Here is a 17769-nt window from a genome sequence, read left to right as displayed (position 1 = left end):
ATCTATTTTCACTAATATTTATGCGTTTCCAAATCATGAAGCAGTTAAAAGAAGTGACAAAAGATGTAACATGTGCACAGTAATGTCATTTTAACATTGGTGTCCACCATGTCCATTTTATTGGGTGCATTTGTGGTGCTTTTCAGGCAGATTAATACGTAGAAGTGCCATTGGAATCCTCCATTTACCTTCTCCCTCTTCCACCTAAGGAGATAAGTGGGAAGGAATCCCTCCAGACTGCTTCTATACACCCAGACTCCAGCCAGGGGCGGTCTCATCTGATGGCTCGCTATTGGTAACCTACCTCACCCCCATCTAGGTCTGACCTCTCCTGATGGCTTGGTGATATTCTTCGCCCTTTGGAATATCTATTGACTGCCATAAATAATAGAATTAACTCCTTTGATAATGTGAGGGAGAAGTCTATTGATTATGTTTTGGCCAGACCCTCAGTCTGTGTTATACTATTGTTATTAGTTGCTGGAACTTCTTTCATGATCATGACTAAGGTCTGCTATATATGCCTTATGTTTGTGAAACTTACATTTGGGCTTATATTGGGTAATTACCCAACTACGGTTTTGAATACTTTATGGAATATTATACATTTAATGCCTTTTCATTATTGTTTTGATCATGTCATGCCCATTATCCTTAGGCCTCTGTATTATATGCTATAGAAGGCATTAAATAAAAATGAGTTTCTTAGAAAAAAAAAAAAAGAGGTCCCTTGCCTTCAAGCCCTACCAACATTTTAGATAAGTGCCAAGGGCAGTGGAATATCACAAATTTCCCACAAGCAAGGCAAAAAAAATGTTCCTTAAAAAAAAGTCTATGGTATCAAAAAGCCATCACAGAAATTAGAGATCCGTCTCCTTCAATATCCTCCATTCCAGCTGAGAAAGGACTGCGAGGCTTTGGCTTGGATCAGTGGTGGGGTTAGATTGTGTCCTATCTTTCTGTTCAAAAAAAAGCAAAGCATGGGAAGAAGGTGCAGCAAGTCGCCTCCCAGCCAGAGATCAGCATGGTTTGGAAGACAAATTCCTCCTAGAACCCAAACTTTTTTTTTTCTAATTTTGATATGATAAATGTCAATGTTAAAAAAGAAAAAGTGATACTTACCTCATTTTTAGGTTTACTTGCTACAATGGCAGAGGCAGCAGCTTTACCTGCAGCGCCAGCTTTTGCCTTTAACAAAAACAGAAGGCAGAGTCATGTTATTACTTGTAACCAGAATATTTACAGAACATTTTTTATAGATCACATGTTATTCTAATACATTTTTGTAAGCTTGGATGGGCCTGCCTCATCCACAAAGTACAATAGTATGATGTGGTAGATCTGGTGCATTTGTGATGGTCACCATCGGGTAAATGGAGAAAATGCTATACTGAAATTTGCAGTAAAAAAATAAAAAATAAAAAAATAAGAAAATAAATAAATCGAGAACAATGCCAAAAACAAATTCAAGGGCAATAGTCCAAGGAATAATTCCAAAGTATTAGGGGGGTAATCACACTGAAGAGGTGATTGAGATTTCTGCACCTAAAAAAAAAAAAAAATCAATTTTCATGGATTTTGATGGGCTTCTGAAACCTGTAGCAGTTACAAGAAGTCACAACAGATGGAACATCTCATTTTAACATTGCTGTCCAGTATGTTCATTTTATTTGGTGCTTTTGTGGAGCTTTTTCTGGCAGATTAATAAGAACTGCCGTATGTTATATGTAGATATACCATTATCATTCTCTATTTATCTTCTAGATGTTACACCTAAGTGGCTGGGGCAGTCCGGGTAAATAGGGCATATCTATGCCCTGTCCATAAAAAAAATGAAAGCCATTTGCAATTTTTTTGAAGCTGAATTAACTTATAATTACAATTAAAATAATCTGTATAATTTTAGAGTTTACAGTGAATGCGGCTGATGTCTTCTTATCAGAAATACAGGCTGTAGGCATGGATCACTCATAAATAGTAAAAATTATTTATTATGGTTTTCCAATGTGTCCGTAAAAAATATTGTCTGTCCGTGATTTGATAAACTGTCCAGAAGAAATAAAAAGTCGAGTTGTCAACCCTGCTAGGAGGGAAACCCTCTAGACTGCTTCTATACACGCGGACTCCAGCCAGGGGTGGTCTCATCGGATTGCTCCGGATGGTCACATACCTCCCCCATCTAGGTCAGACCTTTTCTGTCATCTATGTGATATTCGCCGATTGGAAAATCGAAAGACTGCTATAAATAATACAATTCCTTTGAGAAAGTGAGGGATAAAAGCGAATTTTTGATGACTAAACAAAGTTGGAGGTTTCTTAATACAAATTCTATAGAATCAGAAATCTATCACGTCAGTTAGAGATCCATCCATCAGTGGTGGGGCTCGATGCTCTGCTCCCCGTGAACAAAGCATGGGAAGGTTTCTGTGGAAGCAAGTGGCCCCCCGCGAGAGATCAGTAGGATTTGGAATACGTGAGATGTGGAAGTAAATTCCTCCAGGGACCGTTTTTATTTCTAATTCTGATATTAAAAACCTTATCATCAAAAGAAGAAGTAAGAATTCTTGGTACTTACCTCATCTTTAGCTTTACTTGTAGCAGTGGCAGTGCCAGCAGCAGCTTTACCTACAGCACCCGCTTTTGCCTTTACCAAAAATAGAAGTCAGAGTCAGCTTATCACTTGTAGCCAGAACATTTTGTGAAAATATTTCATAGCTCGCACATTATTCTAATACATTACTTTTGTAGCCTGCTGAATAAGTATAGGCGCTTCACATGCTGTAGGTGGGCTGTTTTTGTAATGCTATTCTCAGTTAGGTAAATGGAGAAAATGCTATACAGAAAACGGAACTAAATTCAAGTTCCAAGGAACAATTCAGAATAGTAATGGGGTAATCACACTAGGCAGAGATAAAGAAAATCTGGTTAAAAAAAAAATCAATTCACCATGTTGATGACCTATGTGTACGATGGGTAATTAATATGAGATTGGAGGGTGAGGGTCTCTGACACCTGGAACTCCCAACCATCAGCTGTCGTTTGCGCCAGCAGGATGCAAACACATGGAACGTGCTGCAAAACGAAGCAATGTGCGTTGGCCGCTGCCTAGTACAGCTCCTATTCTCTGACAGGACATGTTCTGCAGGACCCGGCAGAGACTGGTACACATTGAATGTAGCTTCAGTTAACGTCCAACAGACTCTGGAGCAGTTTTCATCTGATCGGTGTGTGGACAGATCATCAATTTGGTGGGACTGCACTGCTGCTTTAATACTTCCAAACATGTAATGCAAGACCTCCATTTTTATTTATTTTCTTTAATCATTTTGTCTTTGTGGTGCCACTGCCATATTTTGAACAATGGTAGAGAAGAGACAGTATTAAGACTTACAGTGGTGTCAGATTTCTGTTTCGGGGGTGCAGCTTTGGATTCTTCTTTTTGAACTTTTTCTGTGCTGGACTTCGCTGTTGAGGATGCTGTGGTAGCGCTCTTAGGCTGACAAAAAGACATTTGCACAGTATGTCTTAGATAAAACGTTCTTACAAGGAGAGGCATTACTACATGATAATTGGAATCATGCAACATTCTTTTTTAAACATACCACTAATTAACCATACTTTATATCAGGGCATCCCAATGAGACTCTGAGGCCCAGGGCACCCAAATGAGGCTCTGAGGCCCAGGGCACCCCAATCAGGCTCTGAGGCCCAGGGCAACCCAATCAGGCTCTGAGGCCCAGGGCAACCCAATCAGGCTCTGAGGCCCAGGGCACCCCAATCAGGCTCTGAGGACCAGGGCAACCCAATCAGGCTCTGAGGCCCAGGGCACCCCAATCAGGCTCTGAGGCCCAGGGCAACCCAATCAGGCTCTGAGGCCCAGGGCAACCCAATGAAGCTCTGAGGCCCAGGGCACCCTAATGAGGCTCTGAGGCCCAGGGCACCCTAATGAGGCTCTGAGGCCCAGGGCACCCCAATCAGGCTCTGAGGCCCAGGGCAACCCAATCAGGCTCTGAGGCCCAGGGCACCCCAATCAGGCTCTGAGGCCCAGGGCAACCCAATCAGGCTCTGAGGCCCAGGGCAACCCAATGAAGCTCTGAGGCCCAGGGCACCTTAATGAGGCTCTGAGGCCCAGGGCACCCCAATCAGGCTCTGAGGCCCTGGGCACCCCAATCAGGCTCTGAGGCCCAGGGCACCCCAATCAGGCTCTGAGGCCCAGGGCAACCCAATCAGGCTCTGAGGCCCAGGGCAACCCAATGAAGCTCTGAGGCCCAGGGCAACCCAATCAGGTTCTGAGGCCCAGGGCACCCGAGTGAGGCTCTGAGGCCCAGGGCAACCCAAGCAGGCTCTGAGGCCAAGGGCAACCCAATCGTGCTCTGAGGCCCAGGGCAACCCAATCAGTCTCTGAGGCCAAGGGCAACCCAATCGGGCTCTGAGGCCCAGGGCAACCCAATCGGGCTCTGAGGCCCAGGGCACCCTAATTAGGCCCTAATGCCCAGGGTACCCCAATGAGGCACTGAGCCCCAGGGCACCCCAATGAAGCTCTGAGGCCCAGGGTACGCTAATGAGGCTCTAAGGCCCAGGGCACCCCAATGAGGCTCTGAGGCCCAGGGCACCGCAATGAAGCTCTGAGGCCCAGGGTACGCCAATGAGGCTCTAAGGTCCAGGGCACCCCAATGAGGCTCTGAGGCCCAGGGCACCCCAATGAAGCTCTGAGGCCCAGGGTACGCTAATGAGGCTCTATGGCCCAGGGCACCCCAATGAGGCTCTGAGGCCCAGGGTACCCCAATGAGGCTCTAAGGCCCAGGGCACCCCAATGAGGTTCTAGCCCCCGGGGCACCCCAATCAGGCTCTAAGGCCCAATGCACATGGATCTACAACAGTTTGCAGCTTTGGACACTATTGTGCACTAATGGCACAAGGCGTATCATAGTGTTACTAGAATTTAGTATTAGTATCAAAACTACATAATTTGCTGGAAGGATTCATCACTAGTGATGAGCGAGTATACTCGTTGCTCAGGTTTTCCCGAGCATTTGTTAGTGCTCAGAGATTTAGTTTTTGTCACCTGTTTGTTAGGGAATTCCCACATGTATTCAGCCTGTCTAGCAGCCGTAAATAATGCAGCTGCAGCGACGAAAACTAAATCTCTGAGCACTAACAAATACTAGGAGACCACCCGAGCAATGAATACACTCGCTCATCACTATTCATCACATTTACTATTCATTGAACAACCTTGGGATCACCGATTTATATTCTTCAAATGTCACACAGAGAAGTCAGACTTCCGCAGCTTGTGGTTAATAAAATGTATAACTGTCGTTCGGGTCTAATCTATTGACTTCTGCCTACATGTGCATAAAATCAGACGTGTAGTATCAGTAAGATTATTTGAGGTATCATGCTAAGAATCCTATTATGGATAGACGTTGTACGAGTCCATTATATGGCACCCTTAGAAATCCAAATCTACATCTGATTTCATACACACAGATATGGATTCATTTAAAATTTGTAAAAAATTAGGGCTACACGAGATCGATTTTTATTTTACAGTTTAGGGTTCGCGCATATGAGAATATAACATGGCCGAGTTCTCCATCTTCTCCACACCTGTACTCTGATTCTCGCATGCGAGCGAAACAGATCACACCTAGAGGACACTCAGAGAAGCTCTGATTAGAGTTTGAGACGAGTGTCATTAGCATAATATATCCGATTCTTTCATATCTATGGCCGCGTGATCGAGATTTTTTTTTGTATATTTAAAAGGTCTAATCCTCTTAGATTCCAGGAGGAGAGGGGGAGCAGCAAAATGTTAGAAAATGTAATACATGACTAATAATATTCATACTATTAGTGCTCGATAAAATTGATATGATTATTTCTCACTACACTTCTTTTGCCATAACTATTACATCACCTTTCCAACTGCATGGAACAATCAATTTCTTTACTGCAGTCGATTAGTCTTTTCTGCCTATGGTGCAGTTCTGCTGAATATGATGACGGCGTCAAATGAATCACATAGGTTTCAGGTGTGTCACCATACTAAAGGAAAACTATAAAAAGACACCCATCGCCTAGTCTGGTCCAGTACAGTCACCAACATTACACAAAATGATTTGGATGAATAAGAACTGATGACAACACAGCACACCTTTACATGCTTCATTCCTGAAGAACTCCTCTTTGGGAGTTGTCTGGAAAGAGATTATTTCAGCCAATCCTACTCCAAGAGATTAATTACCATCATGGTCAAATGTTTTGAGATTGACACAAATTTTGGTTTTCACAAAGTTTGCCGATTCAGTGTTATTAGATCTTTTAGTCAGACGTCCCAATGGTTTCAGAAGTTTATAAACTTTTATTGCCAAATGCATCAGGTTTATGCAAAGACTCAATAATTACTGTGTGGACTCCCATTTTTCAAGGTTCTGCTCCTCTCCCTGGCATGCTGGATATTAGCTTCTGGGCCAATTCCTGACTGATGACCACCCATTTTTGCCTAATCAGTGCTTGAAGTTTATCACAATTTCTGCCTTTTCTTTTGCCACCTGCTTTTTGAGGATTGACCACATTGATCTGAGGCATTTATTGGCCATAAACCCTAAATATCAATGCTTTGTTCATCAAGCCAATTAGTTATCACTTTTAGCTTGTGACATGGTTCTACATCATACTGGTAAAAGAAAAATGGCTCCTGGATGTTGGAAGATGTTGCTCCTGGAAGATGTTTAGATACCATTCTTTACTCATGGCAGTGTTCTTAGGCATAAATTGTGAGTGGGCACAATACAATTCACATGAATGGTCTCAGGATGCGTTACTGTTGGATTTATTTCAGTGTTCACCTTTTCCTCTCGGGACAATCATTTTTCTAGAGGTCCAAAACAGCCTGATGGGGGTTTCATCATTTCTCTAATGAAGCTCCCTTTAGACTGTTTGGGACCTCTGGAACAATGATTACTCGGAGAAGAAAAGGTGAACATTGCACCGAGTCCCGTGTCATGCCAAAAGTGCGGCTTTCTGAGACCATTCATGTGTGAGGTTAGTTTTCAGCCATGGTGTAGTCTCACTCACAATTTTACCTAAGGACACTGCCATGAATAAAGACTTATCTAAAAACTGTGAGAAACTTCTCATTAGGCAAGAATGTGTTGTCATCAGTCAGGTGTTGTCCCAGAAACTGATATCCAGATCCAGGGCGTACTGTAGAAGTCTTGAAAAATAAGGGTCAACACTGTAAATATTAACTCTTTACATAAACTTGATGTATTTGTCAGTAAAAGTTTAAAAACTTATGGAATCTGATAATTGTACTTCAAAAGATCCAGAAACACCAAGCAGCAGACTTTGTGAAAGCATCAGCCTCAAAACGTTTGGCAACGACTGTACATTCATTATTATTTATATCATTATACCAATCTGAGCCTTTGTTTTCTAAAATATATGTTCATTGAAAATCAAAGAGAGAATGAATATAAGAGATATAAGAGATGCAAATGAGATCAGGCTGGGCCCAATATTCAGAAGAGGCGTCGGGGATGTCGGCAGGGACAGCACTTCCGTCTTACAACATAGTTACATAGGTTGAAAAAAACAAAACAACCGAGGTCCATCTAGTTCAACCTGTCTCCACCAATTGTACATTTTCTCATTAACCCCTTCATGACCTTGGGATTTTTTGTTTTTCCCTGTTCGTTTTTCACTTCCCTCCTTCCCAGAGCCATAACTTTTTAATTTTTCCGTCAATTTGGCCATGTGAGGGCTTATTTTTTGCGGGACGAGTTGTACTTTTGAACGACATCATTGGTTTTACCATGTCGTGTACTAGAAAACAGGAAAAAAATTCCAAGTGCAGTGAATTTGCAAAAAAAGTGCAATCCCACACTTGTTTTTTGTTTGGCTTTTTTGCTAGGTTCACTAAATGCTAAAACTGACCTACCATTATGATTCTCCAGGTCATTACGAGTTCATAGACACCTAACATGACTAGGTTATTTTTTACCTAAGTGGTGAAAAAAAATTCCAAACTTTGCTAAAAAAAAAAAAAAAAAAAAAAAAAAAAATGGCACCATTTTCCGATACTCGTAGCGTCTCCATTTTTCATGATCTGGGGTCGGTTGAGGGCCTATTTTTTGCGTGCCGAGATGACGTTTTTAATGATAGCATTTTGGTGCAGATACGTTCTTTTGATCGCCCGTAATTGCATTTTAATGCAATGTCGCGGCGACCAAAAAAACGTAATTCTGGCGTTTCAAATTTTTTTCTCGCTACGCTGTTTAGCGATCAGGTTAATGCTTTTTTTTAATTGATAGATCGGGCGATTCTGAGCGCGGCGATACCAAATATGTGTAGATTTGATTTTTTTTTAACTGATTTATTTTGATTGGGGCGAAAGGGGGGTGATTTAAACTTTTATATTTTTTTTATTTTTTTCACATTTTTTTTTACTTTTTTTTTTTTTTTTACTTTTGCCATGCTTCGATAGCCTCCATGGGAGGCTAGAAGCAGGCACAACTCGATCGCCTCTGCTACATAGCAGCGATCTGCTGATCGCTGCTATGTAGCAGAAAATCAGGTGTGCTGTGAGCGCCGACCACAGGGTGGCGCTCACAACTACCGGCGATCAGTAACCATAGAGGTCTGAAGGACCTCTATGGTTACAATGGAGAAGTATCGCCGACCCCCGATCATGTGACGGGGGTCGGCGATTACGTCATTTCCGGATGCGGTAGTTAAATGCCGCTGTCTGCATTTGACAGCGGCATTTAACTAGTTAATAGGCGCGGGCAGATCGCGATTCTGCTCGCGCCTATTACGGGCACATGTCAGCTGTTCAAAACAGCTGACATGTCCCGGCTTTGGTGCGGGCTCACCGCCGGAGCCCGCATCAAAGAGGGGCTTCTGACCTCGGACGTACTATCCCGTCCGAGGTCAGAAAGGGGTTAAATTACCACAATGTTATGTGTGCTGAGGAAATTGTCCAGCCCTTTTTTTTTTTATTAAAAAAAGCGGTTATAGTGTCTGCCATTACTACCTCTTGTGGTCAGGTTTACCACAGTCTTACTGCACTAACTGTAAAGAACTCTTTCCTATTTAGCTGCCGGAATCGCCTTTCTTCCACCAGCAATGAGTGCCCCCTGGTTCTTATTATGGTCCTTGGAAGGAATATGTCATGTGCAAGTCCTTTGTACTGACTACACACACAGTGAAGGAAATAATTATTTGATCCCTTGCTGATTTTGTAAGTAGAAGCCAGAACTCAGTAGGGGATCAAATACTTATTTCTCACTGCAAAATGCAAATACATTTACATAATTTATACAATGTGATTTTCTGGATTTTATTTTTGATATTCTATCTCTCAATGTTAAAATGAACCTACCCTTAAAATTATAGACTGTTCATGTCTTTGTCAGCAAGGGATCAAATACTTATTTCCCCCACTGTATATTTATACATGTAAATGATATTCCCCTTTCAAAGCTAAACAAGCGCAACTTTCCCAACCTTTCACCATGTGAGAGGCCTTTCATCCCTGGTAATATTCCAGTTGCCAGTCTTTGAACTGACTCTAATTTCTGAATATTCTTTTTTAAATGTGGAGCCCAAAATTGGATCCCATATTCTAGATGTCACTAGGGTAACAATACGTTGGGTTTGCGGTATTTTTTTTCTTTTATACACCCGAAAATATTGTTTGCTTTTGCAGCTGCTGCTTGACATTGAGTACTGCTGCTCAGCTTACTTGTAACCAGGATCCCCAAGTCCTTCTCCTGTTCTGTATTCCCGAGTATACACTCATTTAATGTACATGCAGATATAGGATTACTCCGTCCTAGAGGTTAATTTCATATGTTGTGCTGACAGTATAGATCTAGAAGAAGAGTAATGTTTAGCCTCCTGTGTAGCTGAACTATCAGTGATGTGAGATTGATGCGTGAAAAACTGGGTCACTATCGACAACTCTTTGGACACAGCAGATTTATATTGACACAACACGTACTATACTACCCTCCCTTTACTGTCACAGTTCTATGATACGAGTACATCTATTTTACTTGTCCTTCCTTCATGCCCCATCCGCCCTACAAAGGGGGACATGGAGCTGTGCACAGAGGGACAACCACTAATAATAACGTGACGGCATATACCAGCGATACACCATTAGTTTATGAGATGGTAAATACGTTGACCACAAGTTCAGCTAGATCTGGAGCCCTGGTAGACGTGGCTCCGCATCTGCAGTATGGGTGGTTCAGGGTCACTGATGTAGCACACAATCCTGGGCACTCACCACAGATGCTTGTGTGGATTTGGCTGGTTCAGTCTTCGGTGTGGCCTTTGGCTGAAAAGAAACAAACGTCTAATTAGTAACTCACACGGCCATGTTCACAACGACCCCCCAAAATGCTGCAAACAGGAAATGCATGCAGTTTTCTCTTTCAAAACAAGTAAAACTTTTTTTTTTCTCTACATTCACAAAAGGAAAAATAATGCAGTCACCAACCACCCTTCGCTGATTTGTTCCATATGTAAGCTAAAGAATAGTCAGATGGTGAATATACAAGGCAAACCATATACTATCGCCAAGAAATCATCTATTAACCCATTCTGTACGGTTTAGTGTTTTTGCTCGTTCAGCAATTAATTGCCCAGCGCTCCAGTATTATCAGCGTTTGTTCCCACCAGCGTAGTGGAGCATGCACAGAACGCTATGCCGCTTTACCCCCTTAGCGTGCAGCTGCCATACAGCAATGACAGACTTTATGTCACATGCTATATTTGATGCTGCTGTTTCAGCTATTTACCCCTATAATACTTGTAAAGGGAATAAAACTTATCAGTATGACAGTATATGGCAGCCCATACAGTGGCGGCAGAGAAGATGCAGATCCACGTTTCCCCACAACCTCAGCGCATGTAATTCTCCTCATTCATGAGGCCTAAATCACAGTTCAGATAATCAGCAGCCGTTCTGTGCCAGGGCATTGGCAGGGAAAATTTGCAAATTTATTTACATGACGTTTGATAACCTGTGATTACTGATAAAACATTAAACACTGCGATAATGTTGTTGGTCAAAGCAAAGCAAAGCCCTCTTTTCACACAACACTGCTTGACTGTAAAAAGCAGTGCAAAAGGGTCTTTGTCGCCCTCAAACCAGCTGATAGTGGAGGTCCCCTAAATCCGCTGTTATCGTGTGAGTCTATGCATTAGCAAAATTAGGGCTTACGATGTCATTCCTACTTGCATGGTTCAATTTCCAACTACCGTAATTCGGGTAATCACTAATGTGATTATTTAGGGTATGTGCACACGTAGCTTTGAGCTCTGCGGATTTTTCCGCAGCGGATTTGAGAAATCAGCAGGTAAAAGGCGTTTTACCTGCGGATTTACTGCAGAATTACCGCAGATTTTGTGCGGATTCCTATTATGGAGCCAGTGTAACCCGCTGCGGAATCCGCACAAAGAATTGACATGCTGCGGAATGTAACCCGCTGCGTTTCCGAGCAGTTTTTTCCGCAGCATGGGCACTGCGGATTGCGTTTTCCATAAGTTTACATTGTACTGTAAACGCATGGAAAGCTGCTGCGGACCCGCTGTGGATCCACAGCAAAATCCGCAACGTGTGCACATAGCCTAAATCAGAATGACTGGCAGGAAAATGGGAAGAGTTCAGCAGTGTATGTGTGTTGCTCCTCTGGCTGTGAGGATAATCACTTATGATTTTCCAGCAGATGCACAGTCTGGAGGATACTGCGCACTGGATTGTTCTACTACTACAGAATTTCACCCACTGAAATGCAAACACAACCAAATCAGCAACAGCCTAAAGGTACCTTCACACTCAGCGACGCTGCAGCGATACCGACAACTATGTCAATCGCTGCAGCGTCGCTGTTTGGTCGCTGGAGAGCTGTCACACAGACAGCTCTCCAGCGACCAACGATCCCGAGGTCCCCGGGTAACCAGGGTAAACATCGGGTTACTAAGCGCAGGGCCAGCGTAAAAGTAAAAAAAACAAACACTACATACTTACCTACCGCTGTCTGTCCCCGGCGCTCTGCTTCTCTGCACTCCTCCTGCTCTGGCTGTGAGCACAGCGGCCGGAAAGCAGAGCGGTGACGTCACCGCTCTGCTTTCCGGCTGACCGACGCTCACAGCCAGTGCAGGAGGAGTGCAGAGAAGCAGAGCGCCGGGGACAGACAGCGGTAGGTAAGTATGTAGTGTTTGTTTTTTTTACTTTTACGCTGGTAACCAGGGTAAACATCGGGTTACTAAGCGCGGCCCTGCGCTTAGTAACCCGATGTTTACCCTGGTTACCAGTGAAGACATCGCTGGATCGGTGTCACACACGCCGATCCAGCGATGTCTGCAGGGAGTCCAGCGACGAAATAAAGTTCTGGACTTTATTCAGCGACCAACGATCTCCCAGCAGGGGCCTGATCGTTGGTCGCTGTCACACATAACGATTTCATTAACGATATCGTTGCTACGTCACAAAAAGCAACGATATCGTTAACAATATCGTTATGTGTGAAGGTACCTTAATCCTATAGACTCTCAGGCTTGCTCCACAGCATATATACAATCATAAAGGAAGCATGGTGGCCCAGGCCGTGTCCACACCTGCGCTGGAGTCTCAATACTTAGGCTCCGTCATATTGCTCAAAAGAAAAAGAAATGGAAGGTGCCCAATTATTTCCAATGGGGAAAAAAAAGGACAATGTAATGGAAACCTAATGAATCCAATAATAACGAGTGGGCTCTTTGGGTGCCATTATCTCCATTATGAGACGGATCCATTTCCTGTTCTTATAATTGAAGGGAAAACAACTCAGAACGTGTCCGTGAACCCAGAAAATCAGGGTAAGAGGTAATACGTCTGTTTCCCCAGATCAGGGCTTATCTGTCCATCAGCCGAATGGTTATTTTTTAAGAATAGTTGTCACTGTTCAATATCTCAGAAACAATTCACCTTTGTATCTGCTGGTTTCATAGTCTTTTCTTGTGCTGTCGTTACCTAGAGAACATAAAGAAAAGCACAATCAGGATGAAGTCTTCTATTTACCGTCTGTTACAAAGTTTCTCATCTTCACTTTAAATTACAAAAATCAATTAAAACGATGGTTATTCTTTAAAACATCGTGTTTTTACTAGTTTACTAGTTTTTTTCAGCTTGTTTTTGTAGCCAAAATTTTAATCTGCAGTGTGTCAAGTCCATCAGCATTTTTCCTGCCAAGCAACATGTGCACATACAGAAGTGTACGTCCCCATCATACATACCGCTGCTTACAAACTATCCCTACATGTCTGACTGCAGTGACCATGTGAATCTGGGCTTAGATCGCTACAATCTGCAGGCCGAACATGAACACGTCACAGTCCTTTTCCAGGATTTGTATATATTGCTATAGATCAGGCCCTCTGCACATCACACATAGGACCTGTTCTTCCGGAAGTCATTTTATATGAGGATAGAGGGGAAACACTATTTTTTTCACTTTCCACTATATCTATACTTCTATTGTGCCGCAATGCAATTCCGTTTGGTAAAGGGGAAAAAAAAGAAAGAAAAAAAAATTAAAGAAAGGAGAGCTGATTTCCTACACAAAATATGTAAGGTGTTTTTTTTTTTACATTGAATTAAGAGCATAGTGTTCTAATGTCGACTTCCATAAGGAAGCAATATATATACATTTGAACGCTAAATAGAATGTATGGCCAATAGTCACTGGGCATTAAACAGCGGCCTCCACAACTGGATCACTCCGCGAGCGGTGGCTGTCCTCTGCAGCTGTCAAATTGGGTGATTTAATGGAAGGACTGTACAGGAATATTCTATCTAAGGCTATGTGACCCACATTGCATTTTAGCTGTTTTTTTTTGTTTTTTTACCAGGAGTGGAACAATCAGAGGGAAAGTATAATAGAAACATATGCACCATTTCTGTATTTATCACCCACTCCTGGTTTTGACTTACAAATACTGATGTAAAATACTGACCAAATACTGCTAGTGTGACGGCAGCCTTAGGCTGTACATACTTGGCAACTTTGGCACAATACCTGTCATGTGACCAAGGTTTGCTCGGTTCTGCTCATACACCACTAGAGATGGGCGAACCCGAACAGTAACATTCAGCGTCTGTACCGAACACCTACTGTTCAGGCACGGACACCAAACGCCGACTTCACCAGGAAGTTTGGGTTCGGTCTCACGAACAGCAGGTGTTTGTCGCACTGTCATGAGCATCATACGCAATAAGACGCACAATTACCGGCCTTGGCTGCCATCAATGAGGTTATTTAAGGTTGTCAATGTTCTGCCACCCTGAATGCACACGAATCATCTAGATTCACGGCTGACAGCTCTTTTCACAATTATCAACCAACGTCCTCCCAGTGCTCAGTGGACTGCAGACACAAGTCCGGGGACGCCGCAGACACAAGTCCGGGGACGCCGCAGACACAAGTCCGGGGACGCCGCAGACACAAGTCCGGGGACGCCGCAGACACAAGTCCGGGGACGCTGCAGCCTTGGCAGCACCTTCACATCACAGGCTGCTCACAATAGCAGACACCACATACGGCCTGGCGTTACTGGGTTCTTCTAATCTTAATAATAGCAGATGATGTTGATTAGCTAAGAATACATGACAATAAGCCCTGTGATAACATGTAATAGCAGCAGCAGCGAGTCATCAGACTTCATTCTGCTCAATATTAGCGGATTCACAATTAAAGTAAAACAATAATGTTAAATATTGAAAAGAATTATGTTCCACAACAGTCAGATCATGAACAAAGTTGCCACTTATGTTCTCATAGCTTTGTGTGGAGGTAATTCAGCATGAATGCATGGTCTTCCATACATCCGTATCAGTGTGAACACGGGCCGTATTTGCACACAGCACGACAGGCGCAGAGGCTGCAGGACAGGGCTGTGCGGATCAGCGTGACAACCCTACATGCAAAATATTAGGGTTGCCTAACAACTGACACAATAGTGTCTGACTCATGCCATGTGGATTGCATGGGAGGAGGCCTAGGCCTCGGCTCGGAGGCACACCCTTGCCTGACTGAACGGCTTTTTCGTCTTGATCTGAAGAAAAGGTTAAAAATGTGAACTGTGCAGTCTACAAAAGAAAGCTGTGATGCAAGTGTAACCCAGACATGGCCTAACAGCCCTGATAATGGAGGTGCCCCCTGGTATTCGTCACCAGCTCCTTCAGGGGCTTATATTACACTGTGCAGGAGACAATGCTGAGGTTTCTGTTCGGTTTCCTTGGGGAATCTGTCAGTAGGAGCAGCCCCCTCCTAAGCCGCCTATAAGGGCACGGAGGGCACAGGAGGCGGCATTACAAGACACCGTGAGATCTACAATCCAATGTCTTATTCCAGACAAATCCTTATATGTAAATGAGCTGTTAAGATCTCTGGGCCGGACACTGATCTGCAAGGCTCCGCCTCCAGGAATTATTATGGTAGGGGGCATTCCCTGTGCGAGATATGTAATGGTTACCAGTGTGACGTGCAATGGTCACCAGTGTGACGTCCAATGGTTACCAGCGTGACGGGCAATGGTCACCAGTGTGACTTGCAACGGTTACCAGCGTGACGGGCAATGGTCACCAGCGTGACGTCCAATGGTTACCAGCGTGACGGGCAATGGTTACCAGCGTGACTTGCAATGGTTACCAGCGTGATGGGCAATGGTTACCAGCGTGACTTGCAATGGTTACCAGTGTGATGTGCAATGGTTACCAGCGTGACGGGCAATGGTTACCAGCGTGACTTGCAATGGTTACCAGCGTGATGGGCAATGGTTACCAGCGTGACTTGCAATGGTTACCAGTGTGATGTGCAATGGTTACCAGTGTGATGTGTAATGGTTACCAGGGTCATGTGTAACGGTTACCAGTGTGATGGGCAATGGTTACCAGCGTGACTTGCAATGGTTACCAGCGTGATGGGCAATGGTTACCAGCGTGACGGGCAATGGTTACCAGTGTGATGTGCAATGGTTACCAGCGTGATGGGCAATGGTTACCAGCGTGACTTGCAATGGTTACCAGCGTGATGGGCAATGGTTACCAGCGTGACTTGCAATGGTTACCAGTGTGATGTGCAATGGTTACCAGTGTGATGTGTAATGGTTACCAGGGTCATGTGTAACGGTTACCAGTGTGATGTGCAATGGCGGCCCTCTGCTCTCCAGGGAACTGTCCCTAGCAGAGGTGGCAGAAAAATGATGTAAAAATGTCCAGTGAAGCTACTTAAGGAAAACGACTGCTGGATTTTATGCAAAAAAAAAAAAAACGTTAGAAAAACGCAAGCGGATTTTCTGGCAAGGGAGTCTGGTTTTGATGAGGAAAATTCTGCAACGTGGGAACATTGCCTAAGTGTGGAAAATATGATCAGATTTTAGTTGCAGGAATACAGCAAAATATAGTGAAGAAATCTGCATGCAAAAAGTACACCATATGCACATGTAAATCTAGGCTAAAACTACATTGCCACGATGAGTTTTTGGTGATTTTTTTAAGCTGCGCATTTTCAAAAAAATGCAAGTAAAATGGGCGCAGGAATGACGTAGGCCACTTTCACATGTTCAGTATTTGGTCAGTTTTTTACATCAGTATTTGTAAACCAAAACTAGGAGAGGAAGAATCAGAGGAAACGTATAAGGCTGCGGTCGCACTTGTGTGTGCAATGCGAGAAACTCGCACGAGTCTCTCGCATCAATACCCTGCACTGCCGCCGGCACTCGGGACCGGAGCATTCCGCTGAGTGCCGGCGGCAGTGCCGGGTATTGATGTGAGAGACTCGTGCGAGTTTCTCGCATTGCACAAGCAAGTGTGACCCCGGCCTTATAGAAACACGTCACCACTTTTGTATTTATCACCCACTCTTGGTTTTGGCTTACAAATACTGAGGTAAAATCTGACCAAATATGCAACATGTGCACATGCAGAAGTAGAGTGTTGTATCACTGGAATACATGAGGCTGTTGAGTTCGGATCAGGGGACCGAGCAGTCAGTTCTTAAAGGGATTTCCCCAAGAACAAAAGTTCATTTTATTCAAAAGATCTTGGAATAATAATAAATTCCACAATTAGAGGTGTTTAACCCCTTCAAGACGCAGCCCTTTTCCGTTTTTGCTTTTCACTCCCCTCCTTCCCAGAGCCATAACTTTTTTATTTTTCAATATCGCCATGTGAGGGCTTATTATTTCCGGGACGAGTTGTACTTTTGAACGACATCATTGGTTTTACCATGTCTTGTACTAGAAAACAGGGAAAAAAATCCAAGTGCGGTGAAATTGCAAAAAAAGTGCAATCCCACACTTGTTTTTTGTTTGGCTTTTTTTGCTAGGTTCACTAAATGCTAAAACTGACCTGATATTATGATTCTCCAGGTCATTACGACCCCTGCAGTGTACTGTGTAATGGCTGTGTCTGACGGTGCAGGAACATGGTCTGATCATACCACAGGTCCTGGGCAGGGGAAGACACAACAGAAGATACAGACATTACAGCATTGGATCACAAATGATTCTTTGAAGTAAAACATTGTTTAAAAACAGGCAGGGAAATGTTTTACCTCACAAAAAAATTCAGCTGTGATCCCCTGCTGTAGTGTCTGTATACCCTTTTGCTTCCCCCCTGCCCAGGAGCTGTGATATGATCAGACAATGTCCCTGTAGGGTCAGACACAACCATTACACAGTACACAGCAGGGGCACAAATTTTATAAG

The 17769-nt window shown here is 43.6% G+C and overlaps 1 protein-coding gene across 3 annotated transcripts in view; it reads right to left on the bottom strand.

Moving 5' to 3' along the window:
* The window catches only part of CAST (calpastatin), a 229087-nt gene that overhangs the window by 52213 nt on the left and 159105 nt on the right, over window positions 1-17769 (bottom strand). For all 3 annotated transcript variants that reach the window (XM_069752042.1, XM_069752059.1, XM_069752050.1), the window contains 5 exons: window positions 12989-13033; window positions 10304-10354; window positions 3392-3496; window positions 2576-2644; window positions 1123-1188 (listed from right to left, as the gene is read on the bottom strand). In XM_069752042.1, the coding sequence (XP_069608143.1) occupies window positions 1123-1188; window positions 2576-2644; window positions 3392-3496; window positions 10304-10354; window positions 12989-13033 (336 nt within the window). The remainder of the gene's footprint in view (window positions 1-1122; window positions 1189-2575; window positions 2645-3391; window positions 3497-10303; window positions 10355-12988; window positions 13034-17769) is intronic.

The sequence above is a fragment of the Ranitomeya imitator genome, chromosome 1 (assembly GCF_032444005.1).
Source record: "Ranitomeya imitator isolate aRanImi1 chromosome 1, aRanImi1.pri, whole genome shotgun sequence".
Classification (NCBI taxonomy): Eukaryota; Metazoa; Chordata; class Amphibia; order Anura; family Dendrobatidae; genus Ranitomeya; species Ranitomeya imitator.
This window is presented reverse-complemented; position numbering and strand designations above follow the sequence as displayed.